The following is a 26,129-nucleotide window of genomic DNA, read 5'->3' on the forward strand; positions in this document are numbered from 1 at the left end:
ACTCCCATATATCTGCCTTGATCACAAAAAAACTTTTTTTAACTTAAAGCAGCTGAGCTCCCCTCCCAAGTTTTCATTAATAAAACGTTTTTTAAAAATCTTTCTTATATGTGTTTCTTGCAAACAAATTACATCCAATTTTAATTTCTTCAAATAATAAAAATGTCTTCTTTGCTGGGAGGTGTTAGCTCCATATATTTTGCAAGTTAGGAATTTAATATCCATGTTTATTGTATACATTTCAAAAAGTCTATTTGTGGCATCTAATGTAGTGGTATCTTCCCCAGCTTCTGGAAACGCACATGAGCTAACTTAGATACGAATGAGAATAATAAGTTATTTTCAGAAATCATTTTTTGAATAGTTGCAACTTTCCCAGCCAGCTTCTAGCAAGCAAAGTAAATAATGGGAGCTGGATTCACTTAATGCCCACGTGATTCACTTAACAAACATAGCAAAAAAGATCATGAAATCAGGCACAACTGAATAAACAATCACCTTGTTTAGCAATGGAAATTATGCTCCCAATTGTGGTTGTAAGTCAAGAACTGTATTAACTTTCTCCAGTGAGAAAGGATCTTGCAATAAATGATAAGCCACAAGGGTAAAATATTGGTTTATTGCAGGCAGTGTAATGTCAGTGCTCAGCTACTTTCATACATGTATTGATGAGTGCTCATTTCTCCATAGTGAGGGGAGGAGTATCCAGGATGGGTTGACCTTGTCCATGGGCTGAATCAGATAAGCTCTTTGGGTCACGCCCTGGTCACCAGGTACCACCCAGTTATCAACTCAGCCGCTCAACGGGTGGCTGTGATCATCCCAAGCTCCTGGAAAATTTTAAAGAAAGGATTGAACTCACTGTTAACTTGATTGCATTCGCTGCCTCCCTGCCAGAGTGAGTAACTGGCTCTTGGCTGATTCCCTGGCTGGGAAGAGAGAGAGAGAGAGCACACGCAGCAAGCCCTTCAGGGCAACGCGCAGCCCAGGTCATAAAGAAAGACCTAGGGCACTAATCAAGACTGCGGCCGAGGGGACGCTCCCCTGGAAGCCCCAGGAAGACAGTCACGTCGGAGAGGCACAGCCGGCATCAGAGTGTTCCACCACTCCCCCCCAGGGGGTCGAGCAGCAAACGGTGACGTTTTTAAATGCAGCATAGCGTCCGCGCCTGCCTGCGAGTGCTGGAGAGAGATAGTGGCCCGCAGGAGCTCGTAAAGCTTGGAAGAGAGCAGAGGAAGTGAGAGAGAGAGCTCTCCAGCGGCAGCGGAAGCTGCGCAGCCTCACCAAAGGCACAAGCTGCTTCCACGTGTTCCAAGGGAGAGGAACTTTTTGAATTTGGAGCTGGTGGCCATTTTAGAACCACATGATCCAAGATGGCGGCACCCAGCAGCACAGAGGATGCCGGCAAGACTCAATCCTCCAGCCCAGCAGCCTCACCGGAGGAGCAGAGGAGCAGCTAACCAGGTCAGAGACTGCTACAGAGGCTGCTAAGGGAGGAAGAGGAGGCAAGGCAAAGGCAAAGAAAAAGTCCTCCAAGGGGGCCAAAGAGGCAGGCTGCAGCTCCAAGCCCCCAAAGCCTGGCTCCAAATACGAAAGGCAGAGGCACCAAGCCTTGGAGCGCATTTGCTCAAGGCCAGCAGCAAGAGGGCTACCCATGGCCAGTAACCTGGGGAAGGATTTCCAGGGATTCTTTCTCCTGGCAGGTGAGGATTCCCTTTGATACTTTGGGCATCTGGGGGGCTGCACAAGGATGGCAATCACCCCCGCACCCACAGCAGCGGGACCCTCACCACAGCCGAAGGCGGAAGACAAAAAAGCTGACCTCACCTTACAGAAGACGTATCAAGCAGCGGCCTGAGCGTGAGAGCAGCCACCACCGCCTCCTTCTTCAACCGATCTTCTCTGCTGTGGCTGCAAGACCTGCAGCAACGAATTCCCATTTCAGATGGCAGGGCCCACGAAGACATCAACAAGCTGGTGGCCACCATCCAGTTCTCTTCAGATGCTACCTTAGCTGCAGCCAGGTTTGCCTCCAGGGCGATCGCCTCATCTGTGGCATCTCGCAGGCTGCTTTGGCTGAAGCAGTGGCAAGCAGAAGTGTGCCACAAATGGCGCCTGGCCTCGGCCCCCTTCACTGGAGAATTCTTCTTTGGAGCAGCCCTCAACCCATTCCTGGTAGAGAACAAGGACAAGCGGAAGGTGCTCCCCACCATTCACAAGAAGTCCAACTTCAGGGCGGCGCCATACCCTAGATGCCCAACTCCCGGGGGCAGGATTTCGGGTCCTTCTGGGGTCAGGATTCCTTCCAGCGGTTGGAGTTTGGGTACTCGGGCCCCAGGCAGTACTAGGGAGATTTTTCATCCAGGCAGAGATACCCAGATAGAGAGCAGAGGGGCAGGCAGCAGAAGAGGCCCTTTTGAGGGGGCGGAGGAGGAGGCGTGCGCTCCTTCCGCAAGAACTAGACCTAGACCTAGCTCACCTCCCATTGGGGGGAGGGTTGGCTGACCGCTGGGACTTAACCTCCTCCGACAAGTGAGTCCAGAACACCAGTCAGTATGCTCTCTCACTCAAGTTCCTCTCCAACCCCCCGAGTTCCTTTTGGAGCTGCCCTGTCTCAAGCAGCCCAACCCGGAGGTTGCTGATGCAGGAGGCCATCCAACACCTGTTGGACATCAGGGCCATCCAGCCAGTGCCTCTAGAGCAGCAAGGCCAGGGTATTACTCTATTCTCTTTCTAATTCATAAGGCCTCGGGCGGCTGGAGAGCGATTCTTGACTTGAAACGCCTGAACTGTTTCATCTGCTAACGGAGGTTTAAGATCCATTCACTGCATTCCATCCTGGAAGGGATTAGACAGGGAGATTTTCTCACCTCCACAGACCTCACAGAGGCCTACCTACATATACCCATAGCCCCGGAACACCGTAAACATCTCAGGTTCTGCTACCTAGGGCACCACTTCCAGTATCGAGTCCTGCCTTTTGGGTTATCATCCGCCCCTCAAGTTTTCATGAAGGTAATGGCGGCATTGGCAGCTCACCTGAGGCAGGTTCCTGTTCGAATTCAATGTTATTGGATGACCTGCTATTGCAGTCGTCCTCCTTTTAGGATGCGCTACGGGATCTAAACACTAATATGGCAATCCTGAGAGATCGCGGGTTTTCGGTGAACCTCGCCAAAAGCCACCAGAGGCCTCCAATGGTTCCTTTTGCCTTTCCAGTGAAGGCGCATGAGCTGCTCCCAGACCAAGGTTCTTCTGCCCACAGAAGTATCCCGCTCACTGATTTGGTGGACATCCCTGGCAATCTCCAAGGGCGAGATCTTCAGAACGCCAGACAGGGTGACAGTAACAACGGACGCCGATGGGGCTCCCATCTGCAGGCTCAGATGGTGCAAGGACAATGGAACCAGGTGGAACTGACTCACAACATAAACTGGTTGGAGCTCAGGGCGGTCCTTCGGGCCCTCCTTCAATTTCGTCACTTTGTCATGGGCAGGCACATCTTAGTCCTCACAAACAACATCACTACCAAGGCTCAGATAAACAGATGGGGGGACCAGATCGAAGGCCCTTATGAAGGAGGCCAAACGACTGGGGCAGTGAGCCGAAAGGAACCTTCTGTCATTGACTGCGGAACATATAGTGGGGGTGGACAACATCAGAGCCAACTGGCTCAGCCGGACTGAAGTGGACAATTCAGAGTGGAGGCTGCAGCCAACAATATTCGAGGAAGTGGCAAGGCACTTTGGACACCCGGAGGCCAACCTATTCGCCACCCCTCTCAACGCCCAACTCCTGAGGTTTTATTCCAGGTATCAGACACGGGGGGGGCAGAGGGGGTGGATGCTCTCCGCTGCCCATGGCCCCGGGGGCTCCTCTATGCCTATCCACCATTACCCCTGATTCCCAAGGTCATACAGAAAATCCTGCGGGAGGGGGCGGAGGTGATGGTGATTGCCCTACACTGGCCCCGGAGGCTTGGTTTGCCGATTTCCAATCTCACTGCACAGGCCCTGGAGGATCCCCCAAGAAAGGATCTTCCTCAGCCAGGGATCATTGGAGCACCCGGACCCTCAGTGGCTTCAGTTGACTGCTTGGCACTTGAGCGGAGCATTCTGAGGGAAGGCCACTTCTCCCCCAGGGTGATACAGACTATTCAGGCGGCTCATAGACCTTCCACAGAGCGCATTTAAGGCACTACATGACATGTCTTTTCAACATGGTGCAGCTCCAGGGGCCACGATCCGGTTTGAGCCATGATCCTGCAGGTTCTGGACTTTCTTCAGGCGAGCCTGGACAGAGGGTTCCCAACACGATTAGATTAGACAGATCTCGGCCATCTCATCGGTACTTCTGTGCAGTAGGTCTCAGACCTTGACTCACTACCCCATGGTCAGGCGATTCCTCAAGGGGGCATCTAATCTTAAGCCACCCACGGTATACAGGTACCCCTCCTGGGACTTGCATAAAGTGTTGGGCGCTCTGACAGGCCCTCCTTTCGAACCCTTGCAAACTGTGTCTCTTAACTTTTTGACTCTTAAAGTGGCCTTTCTGGTGGCCATTACCTCAGCCAGGCGAATATCCATACTACAGGCACTGTCGGCCAGGGAGGATCTCTACATGTTTCACCAGGACAGGGTGGTACTAAGGTTGGACCCCTCCTTCAACCCTAAGGTGTGCTCCTGCTTCCATCGCTCGCAGGAATTTATATTGCCCAATTTCTGCCCAGACCCCTCTCACCCGTTAGAGAGGAAGTGGCACACCCTAGACATAAGGAGGGCTCTGAGGATTTACCTCAGAAGAAACCGGCCGAAAAGGAAGTCTGAAGCCCTGTTTGTCTCTTTCCAGCCAGGATCCCTGGGGAACAAGGTGACATCCACCACCATAGGCAGGTGGTTACGAACCTGTATTGTTACCGCCTACCAAGCACGGAGTCTGCAAACACCGAGCTCTATTACAACGCATTCCACACGAAGCGTGGCCACTTCAACGGCCTGGGCCACCCAGGCCTCATTGACTGAGATCTGTAGGGCAGCTATGTGGTCTTCTCCCTCACCATTCGTGAGGAACTACAAACTGGACTCCTTTGCCTCTGCAGAGGCTTCATTCGGGCATAGGGTGTTGCAAGCTGTGCACAGGGTGGAGGTGACGCCTCACCAGGCATAAAGTTTGTATGAGCTCTTAACATGGGTAACCCTCCCAAGGGACGTGTAAGGTTTGGTACGTCTCATCTTGGATACTCCTCCCCTCACTGGAGAAAGGGCATTGGTACTTACCTGATACGCCTCTTCTCATAGTGGGGGAGGAGTATCCAGCCTCTCCCTGATATGGTTATGTAACATGAACATTATGTTTGATGGTTGAGCTGTTCTGTTGAAGCAATAAATAAAGGTTGAAACTAAGATAAAGTCTGGAGTGGATAACAGAGCGAGTCGGATAAGGTTCTTTGCCAATAACTGGGTGGTACCTGGTGACCAGGGCGTGGCCCAAAGAGCTTATGCAATCAATGAGAGGACAAGGTCAACCCATCCTGGATACTCCTCCCCCAGTATGAGAAGTGGTGTATCAGGTAAGTACCAACGCCCTTTTTGTGTTCCTCTTTAAAAAGGAATAGTATTTAATCATGGTTTTTAGTCAATTTTTAAAATGTCTGTCTAGTGTATATTTTTCTTAACTCTCCAGTATCCTTTTCTTAATTGTCAATTTAGTTTTGGACATTTGAATTTGTTAATGATGACGATAAACTTAAGTAGTTAAAAAGGAACAGTGGATAATTAATGCTTAATTTACCTATTTTAAGAATATTGGCTTTTGATTCTGGGAAACGGCTTTCTGTGTTCTTGAACAGAGAACCATCTTAACTATATCTGACACCTTTGCTTGTATTATTCTGTGTAAAGCAACATGCATTGAAAGCAAAGAAGTCTCCAGAATAAGCATCTTATTATAAGAGTGGTAACAACTGCAGCATTTGTTTTGAAGATAAGCTTTGACCCCTGAGATGTAATATGCTGTTGTATGTAAATTTTGATCTCCTCCTTTTGAAAAACCATTTATTTCCTTTTTGAAAAAACCTTCAACACTATTATTTTGCTGTTTGATTGCAAACCACAGGACTTAAAGGCATAAGAAATTTGAGGACTGAGCTGCAGGTCTCTCTGCATTTAATTGAAGGCTGTGTAGGAAATGTTGACTTTTAGAGAGAATTCTGTAATATCTGTTCCTGCATGTAAAGTTTCAGCCAAGCAGTAATGAATAGCTTGTGCTGAGTATTGCCCTCACCCATCTTGTCACAGAACAATAACACTTAGAAGTAATAGATCTGCCTATCCTCTGTGTTGTTGAACTGATTTACTATTTCTAATGTCCAATTCTAGTCTAATGTTTTCTGCCGGGGTGGGTTTTAGCTGGTACGCACCGGTATGCGCATACTGCTTTGTGAAATTTAGCATGCCTTTCCATACCTGAGCTTCCAGAGGCCCCATACCAGAACGCTCCCTCCCCTGGCCTGCACACACCCACTCGCTCACTCCCCACGCATGCACACCCAGTTGCCGCTCGCTCACTTGCCCCCCCCCCCCGCCGATCCACTTCCTTTGCCAGAGCGGAGGATTGGGAGAAGCCCACGTGGCGCATGCTCCCTTCTCTTTGACAGCTACCTGGTTCCCAATGGGGATGGGGAAGAAATGCATGCGTTTTCCTCCCTCTGCATGGATTCCCCCCTCCCCATTGGAAATAAGGCTGCTATCAAAGAAAAGGGAGCAGTGTGCCATGTGGGCTTGTCCAACAGCCGAAGAAGGAACGGGAGGCAAGGATTCGGCTGTTGTGAGAAGCCCACATGGTGCACGTTCCATTCTCTTTGACAGCTCCCTTCTTTGACAGCCGCCATGTTTCCAATGGGGGTGGGCAAGAAATCCATGTGTTTTTCCTCCCTCTGCATGGTTCCCCCCCCATTGGAAACATGGCGGCTGTCAAAGAAGGGAGCAGCGCGCACCAAGTGAGCTTGTCCAACAGACAAATCTTGGCCTCCTGTTCCTTCTTCGGCTGTTGGACAAGTGAGAGGGGGGGGGGAGAGAAAGAGAAAGTAAGAGAAATAAAGGAAGGAAGAAGTGGGAGAGATACACACAAGGAAGGAAGGAAAGAATGGAGGTAGGAAGGGAGAGTGAGAGAAAAGAGAGTGAGACAAAGAGAGAAAGAGAAAGAATGAAAGAACGAAAGAAAAAGGGTGAGAGAGATAAAAGGAAGGAAGGAAAGAAAGAAGAAAGAAAGAAAGAAAGAAAGAAAGAAAGAAAGAAAGAAAGAAAGAAAACTTCTGACCAAAATTTTGGTTGCTAAGGAAGAGTGTTGTTAAGTGAGTTTCACCACAAATTGGCCATGCCCACCTGGTCACATGACTGCCAAGCCACACCCACCCGGTCACATGACCGCTGAGCCACTCCCACAAAACAGGCCACAACTACAGAATAGGTTCTAAAAATTTTGAAACCCACCAGTGGACCAGGGTAGGGTATTGTGGGATGTAGCACCAAATGCATAGCAAACATCTGATCTTTTTTTTTAAATTATTATGTTTTATTATTCAGAACAGAGCAGACAAAATTTATTTTAAAACAATAACACAATAGCCAATTTTTCTGGAACCATTAAGTCAGGGTCCCCAACCAGCACCAGTGTGCAACTGCCAGAAATTGGACCGCGCAAGCAAGCAAAGTCCCATCCATACACACAGGATCCAGGCAGCGCACAATACCACACACCCCGGTTCACAGAAAAACCTTCCACCATGGAACCAGTCCCTGGCACCCAAAATGCTGGAGGCTATTGCTTTAGATCACGGGTGTCAAATTCATGGCATCACTTTGCTGTCACTTGACTTTTGTGATTTTTTTTTTCCTTTTGCAGAACTGGGGTGGGCATGGCTTGTGCGTTACACATCTGGCCCCCACCAGTTTGACACTCCTGCTTTATATTATATTATATTAATTTTATATTGCTCTGGAACATTTAAAATCACTATAGGTAGTCCTCTATTACGACTAATGTTTCTGTTGCAAAGCAAGACAATTGCCCCATTTTTACCACCTTTCTTGCCAGAGTTGCTAAGTGAATCACTGCAGCTGTTAAGTTAGTAACAAGGTTGTTAAGTGAATCTGGGTTCCCTATTGAGTTTGCTTGTCAGAAGGTTGCAAAATGTAATCACATGACCCCACTACACTGCAACCATCATAATATGATTCAGTACCCAAGCGTTTAATTTTTGATCATGTGGCCAAGATCAAATGGTCATAAGTGAGCAATGGGCATAAATGTGCAAAATGGTCATAAGTCTTTTTTCTCAGTGCCGTTGTAATTTTGAACAGTCACTAAATGAATTGTTGTAAGTTAAGGACTATCTGTACCATACACATTATTAGGTTATTATTTGAATAATAAGCAGTTAAACGTTCCAAGCCATTTTCAGAATCATTTTAGTTGCTGTGCAAACCCACAGGGATCTTCCAAATCCTATCAGTGATGGTAGCACTTGTTGTCCAGGCCAAACTGCCCATCCTATACCAACTTTACATCAGTGGTTATGTAACACTATCGCTAGATTATGTGAGATCAAGTCCATCCTATTTGAGGATACAAAATTGGGGGGGAAAAACATTCACTTGCTGCCCATGCAATTTAATTATATAGTACTTTGGAGACACTAGAACCCATTGTCCTTTGAGCAAGAGATTACTAGTGGCTCTTATTTAGCTGTTCCTTTAATGATATCAGTTTTCCCAAGCACTTCATTATATAATGAAGTAAGGTATGAGACAGCATACTTTGATGTAACTGATTATGCTTCTTTCAAATAATAGATGAAGATTTCCTAATCTGTATGCTATTTGATTTCTATGTTTTTAGTACTCTGTATTTCATTTTTGTACTTTCTAAATGCTTACAACAGTAAACCTATTACTTGAGGATTTTATGTGTTTGATCCTATGTTGTTCATTTCATCAGATTCACAATGCATCAGAATTGGAAACGCTCATATACAGTTATAAGTAGTGAAATTGGAGTTGCTGAATTGTGGAAAAGTACAGTATATGGTGATGATTACATTACTAACAATGGCCATTTCTCCCCAAAAAACAGATCTGGAGATATTTGACATCCTGACCATAATAAACTACCATAACAAATAAACATAGCAAAAACCCTTTTTTATTTAACTTAGCAAACTTACATCACTTCAAAGCTTTAGTTGACTATATTACACGTTTAATGAATTATAGTTAAGAGATTCAGTTATATTATTCAGTTATTTGATGGTTGATTTTTCTATGTCAGATTGGTGTCGAGCTTTGTCTACTTGTTTTATGTAGCATGCATTAAATAATTGATGAGAGATAATATATTTTCTGTTGAAAAATACAATAGGTGTATAATCTTTTAGGAGTCCCTGCAGATTTAACTTCACTAACCGTTGCTGACTATAGGGGTGGTGCTTTAAAACAGGTTTTAATTTTAATTTAATTGTTCATAAGTAGCTCAGCAGAGTATGAGGATCAGTTTGGTGCATCAGATTAGAAACCAAATTCTAACCCCACTTTGGGCACAAAGCCAGCTGGGTGACCTTGGGCCAGTTACTTTGTCTTATCCCTAAGAAGGAGACAGTGGCAAATTACTTCTGAAAAAATCTCAGGACCTTTTAGATAGTGTCCAAGAAAAAAGTGTAGATTATGTAAGTAGAATAAAAGCAGCCATAATTTTATGACATGCTATATGATACAACAGTTTAAAACAAAGATCATCTAGAGTAAAATGTCCATCTTATAATATCGCGTTTCTCTGAAAATAAGACAAGGTTTTACTTTCTTTTGACCCCCAAAATAAGCACTTGGCCTTATTTTCCGGGAGGTCTTATTATTTTTGAGGTGCGGGAGGCGGCGAGCGTGGTCACCTCATGGCTATTGCTGTGTTGCAATATTTTCGGGGAGGACTTGTTTTGGAGGGAGGGCTTATGTTAGCACATGTGCTCAAAATCCCGATTGGGTTTATTATCCGGGGAGGTCTTATTTTTGGGGAAACAGGGTAATATAAACACCCTTATATTAATAAATAAAAGATATAGGACAACTTCACAGGGACCTAAGAAAAATAAGCATTCGTAGTGCTTTTCTAAACTTAAAGAGATCTGACTTCAAATATAATTATAGTGGAAGTTAATTCCAAAAATGAGGTCTGTCAGCAGTGACTCTCAAAGCTTTGTAGCACATTACACATTACATATTAAATGTTTTTGCTATCTTAATCCAGGGAGACCTTGGCTTCTCTGAGCTTAGTTGTTTGTTTCCAGACATTTCATTATCTGATGTACCTGTGTGGTGTGATGTGATATTATATATATACATACATACATACATACATACATATATCCTATGGATTATGATAGAAACAGAAAATCAATGGACTATTTCCCTGTTCTGCACCATATGATCATAATATATGTTATTGTATTTTTTTTAACTAAAAAGGAAATCTGTGATGGAAATTATTAAAAGCTAAGGCACATCAGGGGTGTGATCATGATAAGTTTCTTGTCAAGCCCTTAGAAAGACATGCATTTCATATATGTGAGTGAAACCACATCGTGGAATATACTGTAAAGTAGAAGATGAATGTTTGGCAAATTTTAATATCTAAATCAGGGGTCTCCAAACTTGGTAGCTTTAAGACTTGTCCACAAGTCTTAAAGCTGCCAAGTTTGGAGACCCCTGGTCTAAATCAAAGCACAGCTAATGCTGAACTGCTTGTTATTGTAGTTTTTGAATGAAATGTATTCCACCTTTAAATTCTCATTTCATTTTGGTTTTAAAGATTGAAAATATTACTGCTCCACCAACCTGTATGACTAACAGCATAAAAATAAAGAAAATTTAGTAATTTAAACATTGTGGAAAGTGAGGCATATGCTGATTGAAATGCCTTTATATTGTCATCCTAGCTTTGATTTTAAAGATAAATCACTCAATTAACTTTGATTAACTGCAAATTTAAACCACACTAAGAATGATTTTAAAAATAGCTTGCAGCTCCATTTGTAGTCTGAAATCATGCTACAATGCAGCTACACAAATAATTATAATATAAAGTAGATGCTGAAGAACCTAGTAAATTCTGTTGAATAAGAAATGAAGTCTAAATGCTCCCCAAATTTAAACACCACTTTATAGATTAATTTTAAGTGTGACCATCATAGATCTTGCCTTAAACATGATGGTGGTATTAAGAGTAAATAACAAGCAGTTTGGGAGCTGAGCAATTATGACAATAAGAAGACAAGAATGATCAAAATCATAGAATATACCAAGGATGCAAAAACTTGCCTTTTAATGAATGGGTGCATTAATGTCTTTGTTAGAAACAATGCAGAGTTTAATTGTAAGAAAGCTCTAAGTTGGAGTACTTTTTCAGAATTTTATTTAAGAGTGATTATGATGGTCGCCTGCTGATCATCCAGATGAAACTCTCTGGTTTTTTGTTGCTAATCTGATTAGAGACTTAATTTAAGGGTCAGTTTAAAGTGGTTTCTCACCTTATATAACCGGCAGTAAAAAAATATCATTTCTATTCTGAGCTAACTTTCCAAATATACCATGAGCCAAAACTAAAAAACACTTGGTGCAATTTACCCAAAAGGAAGCTTTTTTTCAACAGGAAAAGATATAAATAAAATGCACTGACCTACCTTTATCCCAATTGTCTTTTTCCAGCTGTTCTGTTGCATATTCTGCAGATCACTTCTATATTTCAGGTAGATGATGTAAGAGGAGTTTTAGTCACCTTTTTTTTTTTGTTTAAAAAAAAAGACATTTGAAATGTTTATTTATAAGACTTCTCCACCCTGGTGATGTCCAGTCTTCAACTTTCCATACTGTAGTCTCAGGCATGGCCAGATTAAGGAATTTTGTGAGTTTAGGCCCCCACACTTGAAGGGGTCCCAAATCAGATAAAACTCTTTGAAAAATATCGATAGCATCTTTTAATTCCTGGATAGGGAATCTTTGACCCAGCTGATCTTGCTGAACTATAGCCTCCGGCATCCTTCACAATTGCGCATGTGAGTCCCGAGAGAAATATTTCAGAAATATCTTAAAGAAAAAAGCTTTTTTAAAAGTTACAACTGTAATCCAGAGAAATTTCAGGAACTTTGCTAAGGAGTTACAATTTTTTTCAGTGTATAATGGGGGTCAGAGGAGCTACTGCTGCAGTACTAATGGCTTTGATCTAATCCTATAGTATTTTCATAAATTACTATATTATTTGGACACTGGCAATTGTCATCTGTTTGCCTTGTAATTTCTTGAGTGAACTGACTCTGGGACATTAGTGACAGTATGGTTGGATATGTATGCCCCACCCAGTCTGTGGTTTGGGTCTAATGAGTAAAATGCAAGATTAGTTAATCCCCCTGCTCTGAATTATAGCTTCACAAATTCTTTTCAGTATCTGTATACTCTATATTCTGGGCAAAGTTTTCTGTTTTGTAGTTGGGGCCTCTTTAAGTTAAGCTTTTGCAACCCTACAGCTAAATAGTTGCAACCTAATATGACTGCTCTACCTAAAATCCTGACTCCTCCTCCACATTAACTTGAAGTACATCCAGATGTTAAAATTCAAATGGAAATAAAACAGATTTAGCTTTACTTGTTATGGAGGTGTTTTAACCTAGATGAAGGGAGAGCACCTGAGAAAGGTATACTCTCACTTAGCTACTTTATCTGGGAATATTTCTTTAAACAGCAGCCAAACCAGTTTATATCTTGGCTTCATTTAGTGTAGGGATCATCTAATGTGAAATGGTCTTTTATTATCCTGGACTTAAAGGACAGTCATTAAAGTTGTACCATCTAACGAAAGCAGGGCATCTTTTACTTTAAAAGCCAAGACGGTTATGAACACAATAGGACAAGTGCTTTGTGATGGATTCCATTTTGTAGGGCTCAGCGGTATAAGAAAATGCATTTAGCAGAAAATTGGAGACATTTCAAAATACATAGTGCAGCTAAGGAGTTGTCTATACTTTAGACGATTGTTAAATACTATTCCCAAAAATGAGATGGGTTTTTTCTTACAGGAAGTGAAAATTATTAGTTGAAGATACTATATTTTATTTCATTTCATGTTTAGATGTCTGAGTCCTAAATGACCTGATGTCTTAACAACTAAAAACCAACTCATTAAAAGAAAAATACTTCAAACAAGGAGGTTCAAAAGTTGAAAAAGCAAAAATTTAAAAAATCAAATCAAAATACAACAAAACCATAAGGAGGCTCCATATTTGCCCTGTTCTTGAAGCCTGGAGAAAATTGGATTTCCCCCAATTTTTTTCTAAGCTCCAGGTCTTCAACAATTTCCTAGTAACATGAGTAATATGGATATTCCACACAAATGAAGGGCAGACAGCAAGAGATAGGCTGCCCCTTAGACAACTAGGGCCTACTTCATGAAGGGGATTAAAGGCAATGACTATCATCTGAAATTGTATTTAGAAGTCAACAGGCAGCCTCTGCAACTTTTCTCCATTGTGCTGGGCATAGAAGCCAAGCTATGGGTTCCTCTGCTCTTCTGATCCTAGACTGAGTCAATCAGATCTTTGGTCACACCTCTTCCGGCTGCACCTGCCCCATTTTTTGACTCAGTCGTCAATGGAAAGATGCACAGAAGAGGTGCTGGAGAAGATTTTAAAGACAAAAAGCATCAAAAAGCAATCAATCTTCAAAAAAAGGTCTCTATTAGTGATAATCTGTTTATCACAGCAAAGATGGTTTTGTTTTTGTTTTTGGCTTGGGCAGCAGTGGAATGCGAGGATCTTCTGCAACCCAGAAATTGACTTATAGGTTCACCTAGAGATTCATTATGAGCTGGACAGCCATATGAATTCATTTAAATAAACAAATAATATACCCAAATGACTCCTTCACAGACCATTGCAGCTATTTACATTTATGATATGAATGTATAATTTTCCTGAAATGTAGGTATATTATATATTCTTGTAATTATATTTCACAGTTAAGGAGTGTACATTCAGTCTGTAAAGCTGAAGCTTAGAAAAAGATTGCGTAAATTGGGGGAAACCCAAGATTCATTCCGAACTTATTTTTAGAGAAGTGTCAATAAGATTTTTAAATATTCTTAACTGAAATTTAAGAAAGGATATTAAGGAAAATTTTCTTTTATTATAATTGTTTTTCCTTTTGAAAGGTTTGCTGAAAACCTTTTTTTGATATGCCATTGTTCTTAACAAAACTTCAGACTTTTACAATGAAAATGAAATTAAATTGAATGCTTTGCAGTCATATCCTTCTAAAAATATGCCACTGTGTTGCTATCATGTGAAAAAGCTCTGCGCAAGTGAAAACTGAAAACGTTGTTAAATTGATTTCAAGTTCTTGAAAGATAGATTCTACAATTAGTGACACACATCTTTTGATGCCATTCCAAATACGGTCTTGACTCTTGATATTCTTACTCATGTCATAAAATAGGGAATTGCAACAACTGCCAATTCACTGAGGAAATATATTGTGCTACTCAGAGGTGGGGAGTGAGTTAAATAAACAAATATAAAGCCAGCTGGGGAGGAAGGGATTTTATTTCTTTAAATCACCATATGCTTCTTTTCTCTTTCAGCAGCAGGATGGAATTGAATGGAGAAAGCATGCTGACTAACCAGCCAGAATTTGTAACTTCAAAATCGTGATTTGTGTAGCCTGCCCTGGGAGTTTGAGCTGCAGAATATTTCCAAGGGACTCCAGAAGTGTTTAAACAGTCATGGCACTCTTCACTCCATGGAAATTGTCCTCTCAGAAACTTGGCTTCTTTCTGGTGACTTTTGGCTTTATTTGGGGAATGATGCTCCTGCATTTTACTATTCAACAGAAGACTCAGCATGAAAGCAGTTCAGTGCTTCGTGAACAAATACTGGATCTTAGTAAAAGATACATAAAAGCATTAGCAGAAGAAAATAGAAATATAGTGGATGGACCTTATGTTGGGACAATGACTGCATATGGTGAGTAGGTTTGCGTAGATTCCTACACTGAAACTGCAATATTTCATGCCTTATTCAGTATCATCTGGCTAGTCAACTCATCAGCCTATATATCTGGGGTTTAGCACTTCCTTCTTTCCCAAAAATAAACAACATCTCCTTTTAGAACTTATTTCCAGAGGATTTATAAAGTTATTTACAAAGGATTTTAAAAAGCATGGTGGCCCAGTGGTTAGAATGCAGTACTGCAAGCTAACTGCTCACTCCAGCAGTTTGATTCTCACCAGCTCAATGTTGACTCAGCCTTCCATCATTTCGAGGTCGGTAAAATGATGGCCCAGATTGTTGGGGGAAATATGCTGACACTGTAAACCACTTAGAGAGAGCTGTAAATCACTGTGAAGCAGTATATAAGTCTAAATGCTAGTGCTATTGCTAAACCAACTATACACATAAAAAGTTGGTCTAAAGTACCCAGGAACACCCATCTCCTCTGATTTAAGTTTATTTATATTATAACTTAATGAAGTATTGCCATGAGCATATGTATATGTTTTTTTTTTTTTTTTTTTTTTTTTTGTAATAAAATTTTATTGGTTTTTCAAAATTTATAGGGAAAAGGGTAAATGGACAGGTATACAAATTTTGGCAGTTGCAAAGTGTGTGAGGCCCCCCTCCCTCCATACCCATAGCGTACATTTATATATAATGCATTAGTATATAATTGATTATAATCAGCATATTAGTTCTATTATTAAATTCAATCAAATTAAACATTACAATATAAAATCCAAATATAATTCCATTTTCACTTTCGGTCAATTTATAATAATATGATTTTCATATTTATTTCTGTGATCTGAGTCTTCTTGCTATTGCCCCATCTCCCTCCACTGGCAGAGCTCTGGCCCCTCCCGTGTCCTGCGTATCCGTTGTAGTGTCTGGTGGTTTCTCTAGGAGTGTTTTATTTTTTTCCATAAAGGCCTGCGCCTCTATGGGTGAATTAATTCTGATTCTTGTCTCCTCCCAGAATATCAGCATACCTTCAGGCATCAACCATCTAAACCACACCCCTTTCTGGTATAATTTATTCGCTAATTGCGAATAATTTTTTCTTTTTTCTCTAATCTTCTTAGGGATCTGCTTCAGAATGGTTATCTCCATATCATGATATGTCAATGCTTGCCCCCTTTGTACACCCAGAATTTCATCTCTTGTGGTTTTTCTAAGGAATTTAATGTGAACCTCCCTGGGTAAATTGTGTGTTCTAGCATAAGCTGAGTTCACTCTATAAACCAGATCTATATCCCACCCCATCTGTTGTTTTTCTTTGTGAGTATAGTCAGCCAGAATGTTTGTCATGATGTCCCTTATATTTTCCCCATCTTCTTCTATAACATTTTGAAATCTAAGATAATAGGACATTCTCTCAAATTCTAATTTCATCTGTTGGATGTCAAGATCTTTGTTCCCTTTCTGCACAGCTTCCACCACCCCCCTCACCTCCTCCACCCCCCCTTCCACAAGATTCAGTCTTTGTGAGTTCTTATATATTTGGGCTTGATTTTCTTTAATTTCATCTTTCATTTCCCTTAACTGTTTCTTGATTTCCTCCTGGCCCTGTAGAATTTGTTGAAGCATTTGTTGAAAGTCCATCTCTGTAGTCTTATGTTGCATCAGTTCTGTTATCTTTGACTGTGTGGCTGGACTGGATGTTGCGGATGTTGGAGCAGAAGTGGCAAAGCCAGGTTTTCCAGGAGGGGGTCTTTTAGATGCCATCCTTTATAACGTTAAAAGTTCAGTCCAAATATGAAGTAAGCAATTAGAAAAGAAGGGTAGCCAGGTGAATCCGGGAGCAGAATAACCAGGCAGAAGAGAATCTCTCCAATAAGTCTGGCAATAGATAGAAAATTTCCCCTAGAAGGTTAAAAAAATACCAATCCACAAGAGGTTCCTCTGGGAGACACGGAGACAAAGACCGGAAGCCTGAATTTTAAAGGTGGAGTCAGGTTTCAGAGTTCATAAAGACAACGGAAGTGTGCCATCTTGCCCTGCCAGTTTTGGGCACAGAGGCGTAACAAAGTTTTAAAAAGTTCCAAAAGTCCTCAAATCATTGTAATATGTAAAATTAAATTGAAAAGAAAATCATCTCAGCCTAAGTGAGGCTTCATTCGTTGGCTCTCCCCCCTCCTCCTTCCCCGGGGGCTGAGAGCAAAATTGTTTCTTGCCGCTTGTCCAAGGGGGGGGGGGAAAACCCCCCTCCCTCCAGCCGCACCTCCAAAATGCTCCGAAAGTTGTTTTAAAGTTTTAAAAGCTGAATCAAATCTTCATGCAAAGTAAGGGATGAAGAGAGAGGCAACCTCACCGCACCGCAGCTGCTTCCTTCAATTGTAGCATTCTCCAGTCGGCTTGTAGCGAGGCGCGAGGCGTGGAAACGCGATGCGCCCTCCGAGCTTGCTCCCCGGTGCCTTGGGCGCGCGAGAGAGCCCCCGCCGGCTGCCGCCGCTGCAGGAGACCTCCGCGATGCCGCCCCTCCGGCAGGACCCCTCTGCGGGGTGTCCTGTGCCCCCCAAGGAGTGGGGAAGCCCACCGGGGAGCCGGAGCGGGCAAAGAGCTGCCCGTCGCCGCCGCCGCCGGAACCGGAACTCCCTGCATATGTATATGTTAATAATGGCTTGTATATCAAAAGCATGTGTAGAACCCTAGACACAATCCCCAATTTTAAGAAAGTGGGATTAAAACCAGCATCTGCCTCCTGAAACAATCGTGTCAATTGATTCTGGTGGAATAGTGTGGTCCTAGAAATTGACTTAGACCTGAATACCTATTAAAAGCAAGCCCACAGTACAAATGGGATACATTCCTGGCAATGTATGTCAGCTTATAAGTGGGGGCACTGCGTTTTAAAACAACTTGAGCTCCGTGATGGTCTTTAAAGGCTGTCCCATTGGGAGCAGTATTCCAGCTGGGCGGTGATGAAGACATAAATTATACTGTGGCTGATACCTCTGGAACTGGCACATGGGCATGAGTTGTGTAAAAGCCCACGTGGCCACTATGTTTATCATCTGCCTAATAAAATGAGCTTTCGAAGTAGATTCAAGTTGAGGATCTCTGGAGGGCCAGAGATAGGGGTTGTTCCTCTATCCTGGTCCTATTAGATCTGTCAGCGGCTTTTGATACCATCGACCATGGTATCTTATTGCGCCGGCTGGAGGGGATGGGAGTCGGAGGCACTGTTTTGCGGTGGTTCAGCTCCTACCTCTCCGGCCGGACGCAATGTGTGTTGGCAGGAGGGCAGAGGTCAACCCTGAGGCCACTCACTTGTGGGGTGCCACAGGGGTCGGTCCTCTCGCCCCTTCTGTTCAACGCATATGTGAAGCCACTGGGGGAGATCATCCGTGGTTTTGGGGTTGAGTATCATCTGTACGCTGATGATACTCAGCTGTACATTTCAACCCCAAACCACCCCAACGAGGCTGTCGAAGTGATGTCCCGGTGTTTGGAAGCCGTCGGGGTCTGGATGGGGGACAACAGACTCAAACTCAACCCCTCCAAGACTGAGTGGCTGTGGTTACCGGCACCTCGGTTCAGCCAGTTGACTCCATCACTGGCCATAGGGGGCGAACAATTGCCTCCTGTGGAACGGGCGCGCAATTTGGGCATCCTCCTAGATGCCCGGCTGTCGATGGACGACCATGTGGCAGCCGTGGCAAGGGGGGCGTTCCACCAGGTTCGCCTGGTGCGCCAATTGCGCCCCCTACTGGACGGGGATGCTCTACGCACGGTCACTCATGAACTGGTGACGTCTCGCCTGGACTACTGCAATGCTCTCTACATGGGGCTTCCCTTGGGACGCGCCCGAAGACTACAGCTAGTCCAGAACGCAGCCGCGCGGGCTATCATGGGGAGTACTAGGTACTCCCACGTAACACCTCTCCTGCGTGAGCTGCACTGGCTGCCTTTGGTTTTTCGGGTGCGTTTCAAGGTGTTGATTACCATCTTCAAAGCGCTCCATGGCACAGGACCTAGTTACCTGCGGGATCGCATCCTGCCGCACACATCCCTGCGACCAATCCGCTCTCACAGGGAGGGACTTCTCCTGGTGCCGTCCACCAGGCAGTGCCAACGGGCGATGCCTAGGAGTAGGGCCTTCTCTGTGATGGGCCCAACCCTCTGGAATGACCTCCCCCCCGACATTAGAACCACCACCGACTTCCGCTCCTTCCGACAAAAACTAAAGACTCACCTGTTTCGATTAGCTGGCCTGGCACACTCATAACTTTTACCTCCTGGCAGATATATTTTAATTGGTATTTTAGGGGAACCATTTTAAATTTAACTTTCGGGTATTTTTTAGGTTTTTTTTTAAAGATTGTATTTTAAATACTTTACTTTAATGTACAGTTCTTTTAACCTCCTCCATCTAAGTATCTAAGTCTTTAACTATTTATGTATTCTATGTATCTTTTATGTATTGACTGTACACCTCCCCGAGTCCCTTTTGGGACAGGGGGCGGTCTATAAGTGTGAATAAACTAAAGTAAAGTAAGTAAGTCTCCTACTTCAGGCCTTACAAAAAGTGCTACAATGCATTAAAATAATAATTTTAATATAAAATGAAAAAACTTTATATAATAAAAACAATAGGGTTAGAGATTTCCCAAAATTCTGTGAGGTCATTTACAATTGTTATTATAACTAAAACCATTTTAACTAAATTTTGCAAGAAGCAATATCCAACCTTTCATATTTGGTGCAAGGGCAGCTTCACTCTTGTTTTGTAAGCAGGCTTTCAGAATTTAAAGAAATAATGGCATCCAATCTCCCAAAATTTAAAGAGATAAATCAGGATGGTATCCCATCTCCCAGACAAAGGAAAAATGTGTTTCAACCATTGATTTCTCACCCATCTCCCTTGTTTGGAAAAAAATAGAATAGCTGCAACCAGAGCAAATGTAGCAGATGCCTAGAAATTTTAAATGTTAAGTTGCCCCTCAAGCAAACAAGAATTCTACTCTTTCTGGATGTAGCATTGGTTTTCTTCCTTTGGATTATCAATGTTTACAGCAGCCTGAATAGCGCATTCACATCATTGTAGCTCATAGCAGCTGTTTATATTTATAATGTATACACAAGATTTCCCTAAGTTTGATTTTAGACTTTCGAAATTAAGGAAAATTGTGTGTTGCAGTAATTATATTTCTTTGTTCAGAGATGAATTTCAGTATGGAATTAAAAGCAGGGGGGTGGGGGGGAACAGTAAAAGCTAGTAAATGCCCAAGATTTAGACTGTAACCAACTTACTTTTAGAGAATTATCAGTAGGGAAGAGCAAGACAAGACAAATTTGTCTCCAGTTCCTTAAATGTTGGTTTAAGTGGTTGTCCATAACAGGAAAGAAGAACCTTGCAGACTCTTGTGGATATGATGTTTCATTTGTTTGCTATTTTTATAAATAAATTTCAAAGTTTGGGAGACTTCTATTTAAAAGCTGGCAGTGAGCAGTATGAGCTCAGCCTTTCCACTACATTAAAAAAAGCTTAAGATTTAATTTTGGCCAGAGAACTGTTGCTTTAAAAAAAAATCTTCCCTTTCCCAACCATATTGTATAATAGCAGATACATGATTAAATATGGTGCTAGGACAGCAGCTAAAAATACATCACATAAACAGCAAGAAACGTTATCTATTTAACTTCTTCCCCAATTGCTTTTATGTACCTGCTTATTTAGTGAATGTAAAAACAGAAATAAAAGTGATACAACAATAGTACACATTATTTTGGGAGGAGGAGCCAATGTCGTGATGATACGGACGTGCGGTCTCAATGCTCCGAGACCGCAGCTGATACTTTTGCCGCTAGGTAGTCCAATTGGACCTAAACTGTCCCGCAGAGATGGTGAACAGTAAGAAGACGTCTTGCTGATCTCAGGGATATCGCAAAGTCCCTGATTGATCCAAGAGAAGTTCTTCAAGCCGGCAACAAAAAATACAGCCATTAGGCTGATGAAGTCGGGGCGGCTCCAAAACGGAAGGATACGGAAAGAGAAAGTGTTTCCAGCTGGTGAGGAATTTTTACCGTTTTAAAAGAGACTGCCTATAAAAAACTGAAAGTTAATTTAAATTTGAGAACAGAAGAAATAAGCGGCGGAATTAAGCTTTGAATGGTTTTGGACAGTGGGTTATCTTACTTTTTAAATGTTATTTTCATGGATGGAATTTTTGCAAGCCTTTTAAACTGAAGGGATTAAGTTTTCTTCTTCTTTTTTCATTATTATTTTTTGCAACCTAAATTACTAAAATTAGGACTAAAATTATCCTTCATTACTGCTTGTGTTTTTCCCTTTTTCTTCTCTATTTCATTCAAGAATTTGACTTTTTTTTAAACTTGGAATTTAAAAAGATACAAAAAGCAACAAAGACAGAGGGAAAGACGACTGCTACTCGGAGGCTGGAAGTTTGTGTATTGGAAACAAAACACTTACTTTCCTCACTGATTATTCTGGCCTGGCACTTCAAGGTCTCTCTGTTTTGTCTATAGAGAGTGATAAGAAGAAAGGCATACAGGTGTTCCTTTGAAGTACATCTTTAACAAGAGAAAAGTGAAAATAAGACATTATGGTGAATTTATGCTTAATCTTGTAAAAACCTTCAGGATTCAGTGTTATTGGAGGATATTAGAAATAGCAAATGAAATGCCAGTATGTGGCTATGTTTTAAATCTTGATATATTTTATGATGAAGGATGTTTAAACAATTATAGTCAAATGAAAATGGAGGTATGATGATGGTAATATGTATAAATATATCTGAGTTAAAATACTTATGTTAATATGAATTATGGTTGATGACTATGGAAGAGATGCATGAAAGTCTTTTGTAACCAACTGATACATTTTCTACAGTATGTAAAGAGAGGATTCCTTGTGTTGTGTCTGTTTTGAAAATAAAATATATATATATATATATATTTAAAAAAATAGTATACATTATTTTCAGAAAGCAAATGTTTATACTATACTGACCTTCCCTAATTACGGATAGTCCTGAACTTACAATCATTCATTTAGTGACCATTCAAAATTACGACACTGAAAAAAAGCGACTTGCAAACGTTCATCACACTTGCAATTGTTGCAACATCCCCATAGTCACATGATCAAAATTTGGATGTCTGGCAATTGGCTCATATTTATGACACTTGTCATTTATGACATTTATGCAGTGTCTTGGGGTCATATGATCACCTTTTGTGACCTTCTGACAAGCAAAGTCAATGGGGAAGCCAAATCCACTTAACAACCATGTTACTAACCTAACCATTGCAATGATTCACCTAACAACCGTAGCAAAAAAGGTTATAAAATGTTGCAACTGTAACTTAATAACTGTCTTGTTTAGCAATGAGGATTGCTCAATGAGGATTAAAGGCTCAATTACGGTCATGAGTCAAGTATTACCTATGTACTCGAGAACCTTGGTTAAGACAATACGGCCTTTTAAGTAAGAATGACATTTAAGAGAAGGCTAATACGCAGTATATATTTCCTGGGGAAAGCCCCTCTTTCAAATACGGGGTTTGACATCATAAACACATACTTTGGCTCTCCTCCTCCAGACGATTATAATCTTTCAGATACACTGGTCTCAGACTGTTCATAGTTTTATCAGTAAAATCCAGCGCCTACGCTTTGGTTTCATACCAGTTGAAAGATAATTATTGATCCAAACTAAGATTATGTCTTCTGCAAAGCACATGTCTGCTAACGTTGCCCCAAAGGTGCTTAATCAAGAGGCAACTGGATTTCTGGTTTTTCTTCGAAGACGTTTTGCTTCTCATCCAAGAAGCTTCTTCAGCTCTCTTCTACTTGGATGAGAAGCGAAATGTCTTTAAAGAAAAACCAAAAACTCCAGTTGCCTCTTGAAAAAGCACCTTTGGGACAACCATGACCTGGATGACTGAGAATCTCCATAGATACCTGCTAACATTCTAGGTCAGGGGGTTTCCACCTTCACAAGGTCCCTATATGGATTTTAACTCTCAGAATTCTCCATAGTGATCATTCTGGTTGTGGAATCCTGGAAGTTGAAGTTCCCAATCCTGGAAGATTTCTAGATTGGGTAATGGTCACATTTTGCTCTGCCTGACTTCTCTGAATGCTTTTCTGAATGGGTTTCTATAAGGGTATCTTATGTTTATATCATTCATTCATTCATCCATTCATTCACATGCTGCCCATTGCTCATTGTCGAGTGACTTTGGGTAGCTATATCTGCTTTTTTTCAGGAAGTGTACATCAGGTAGCCTATCTGATGTTGGCATCAATATTAAGTTTTAGTTTGTTAATCTATATAACAGTCCCACTCTGCCCAGAGGCAGGGCAGAATTTTTACCATCTCTTTGAAATTTGTTGAATTGGAAGACTTCCAATTCCATTCAGTTTTACTGTATGTTCTGCTCTAAATCTCAGGTGATATTTCCCCATTGTTTCATGCAGAGCCTAAACACTTATAGGAGTAATCTCCTCAAATAAATAAAAGATGAAAGAATTCTTTTTTCCTGAATGTTAGGGCACGTTGCCTCCCATAAAGATGCCAGTGTTAACCAAATATGTTAAGAAGCTTTTAGAATGAATAGGAATGTACTGTATTCATTTTGTCCAGTTCCTGTAAAAATTATTTTACCAAAGTTGGTGTAACATCAAAACATTTCTGCTATTTTAAAGACTTATTTAGTTTAGTATGGTATGTTTGCCATCTTGAGTTACGCATGAAATTAAGGGTGGAATTAAAATATAAAAAAATATTCAAAACATTTCTGCTGTTCTAAAGACCTACTTAATACAGCGTTTAGAGTCTGTAAATAACTACAGAGATGACCTTAGAGAAATTATATGATGATTGTTAGTAGACATCAGTGTAACTCAAGAAAAAAAGAAAGTGTAAGAAAGAAATATAAGATCATTCCGCTTTATTGTTAGTTACGCCTTAAAATTTTTACGGCCAGAGTTGAGCCCAAAATTTATGTTGCTAAGCACGACAGTTTCTGAGTGAGTTTTGCCCTGTGGCACAATCTTTTTTGCCATCATTGTTAAGTGAATCGCTGCAGTTGTTAAGTTAGTAACATGGTTGTTAAGTGAATCTGGCTTCTCCCTTGACTTTGCTTGTCAGAAGATGGCAAAAGATGACCCCGCAACACTGTAACCGTCATAAATATGTGCCAGTGCCAAGCACCTGAATGCACAACGTCATCATGGGAATGCTTCAATGGTCATACGCATAAAAATTGGTCATAAGACTTTTTTTTTAGTCCCATTGGAACTTCAAATGGTGACTAAACGAATAGTTGTAAGTCAAGGCTACCTGTTCTATGGCTTATTTCAATAAAGTAGAATTCTGAAATTCTAACATCTCTATTACCTGACCTGGCTATGTCAAAGGGCTGGCAGACTCCAACCAGATGCCAATGGATCGTCCCCAAGCAGGAAATTAATAGAACATTTGCACTATAAGCAATGACCTCTTCATCCAGATTCTGTCTGATTATCCTAAAGAACTTTGAAATAAGCCAGTGATGGACTTTATAATATATAAGAAGCTTTCATTTCACATATTATGGATAGCACAAAACTAAAGTATGAGCAATAAAAAAAGGAAATTAATGGCTTTGAGCAAATAGAAGGGCTTATCCATTATTGAGGTAAGAATTGGAGAGTAGAGCATTACATGGATTTATTTAAATCAATACACACCACTTCGATGATGTGACTATATAAATTGGTGCAGACGACATTTGTGTAATGAAGTTGTGATGCAAACTGCAGTAGAAATATGCTCTGCTGCAGGAGAAATCTGTTGCATTGAAGCCTAGTAAAATTAGGTTTCACTGGATAATTTTTTACAAAACTGCCAACTCTTCAAGGTCTTTATAAAGGATTCAGGTTCTGCAAGTAATTTCCAAATGAGAAATTATATTTAAAAGATCCATAGTCTATCAAATAACAGAAGTAGTTCCTGGATAAAATCATTTTGTTAACACACAGCATTCAACAAAGTTCTGAAAGTGTAGGAGGATGTTAGAAGAATTTTGAAACAATGTCCTTTCTAGTATTAAGGCGTTGGAGGATGCATTACAAACAATGAAGTTTAATTACTGTTTAAGTATCCTCTTGTATTCTCCCTACATATTTTATTTTGCTCTCTGCATCTATAAAAGAGTTTAGGAGTTAGTTGGACACACACACATTATATCAAAACCAATAGTAATAGCACTTAGACTTATATATCGTTTCATAGTGCTTTATAGCACTCTCCGAGTGTTTTACTAAGGTCAATGTATTGCCCCCAACAATCTGGGACCTCATTTTACTGACCTTGGAAGGATGAAAGTCTGAATCAACCTTAAACCAGTGAGAATCAAACTACTGGCAGTCAGTAGAATTAGCTTTTAATGCTGCATTCTAACCACTGTGCCACAACGGCTCTAGAAGCAGATAGGTTATTTTAATAGTGGAACAATCTTTAGTTGAAATAGTTCAATACCACAGTTTGAGTATTGCATGAAGAAAGGTCCACATTCTGTCCTAATAGTTTGATTTATGAAGCGTAGGAAAAAATCATATTCATAATTGTATATAAAGCAAAGACAGCCCTTTTATCTTTTTATATAAGTTTTTAAAATAATTTTATTTAATTCCTAATATTTGTCAACTGCATATGCTATTTATCATCTTTATATTTTTATGTAGTCTATTTACTTCTTTAATTAATAAATTTAATAAATCAAAGTTTCCCTTAAGTTCATTTAATGACCGTTCGAAGTTACAATGGTACTGAAAAAAAGTGTCTTGTGTCTGTGGAAAGAAAGGCCATAAAATGGGACAAAACTCACTTAACAATTGTCTCACTTAAGAACAGAAATTTTGGGCTTGATTAAGGTCGTAAGCCGGTGAGGATCGAACTACTGGCAGTCAGTAGAATTAGCTTTCAATGCTGCATTCTAACCACTGTGCCACCACGGTTCTAGAAGCAGATAGGTTATTGTAATGAAATATTACCTAAGAACAAGAAGTTTTGCTTTCTGTTGCGGC

At 41.3% G+C, this 26,129-nt stretch overlaps 1 protein-coding gene across 5 annotated transcripts in view; it reads left to right on the forward strand.

Annotated features, from left to right (window-relative positions):
- MGAT5 (alpha-1,6-mannosylglycoprotein 6-beta-N-acetylglucosaminyltransferase) overlaps nucleotides 1–26,129 on the forward strand; it is a 140,051-nt gene that overhangs the window by 54,189 nt on the left and 59,733 nt on the right. For 3 of the 5 annotated variants that reach the window (XM_081939016.1, XM_081939013.1, XM_081939012.1), the window contains exon 2: nucleotides 14,677–15,058. In XM_081939016.1, the coding sequence (XP_081795142.1) occupies nucleotides 14,818–15,058 (241 nt within the window). In that variant the 5' untranslated portion in view covers nucleotides 14,677–14,817. Of the gene's footprint in view, nucleotides 1–13,749; nucleotides 13,769–14,676; nucleotides 15,059–26,129 lie in introns of those variants that run through there. The other 2 variants (XM_081939015.1, XM_081939014.1) reach the window with 2 other exon arrangements.

Source organism: Natrix helvetica, assembly GCF_964273705.1.
Source record: "Natrix helvetica genome assembly, chromosome: 1".
In the NCBI taxonomy this organism is placed as follows: domain Eukaryota; kingdom Metazoa; phylum Chordata; class Lepidosauria; order Squamata; family Natricidae; genus Natrix; species Natrix helvetica.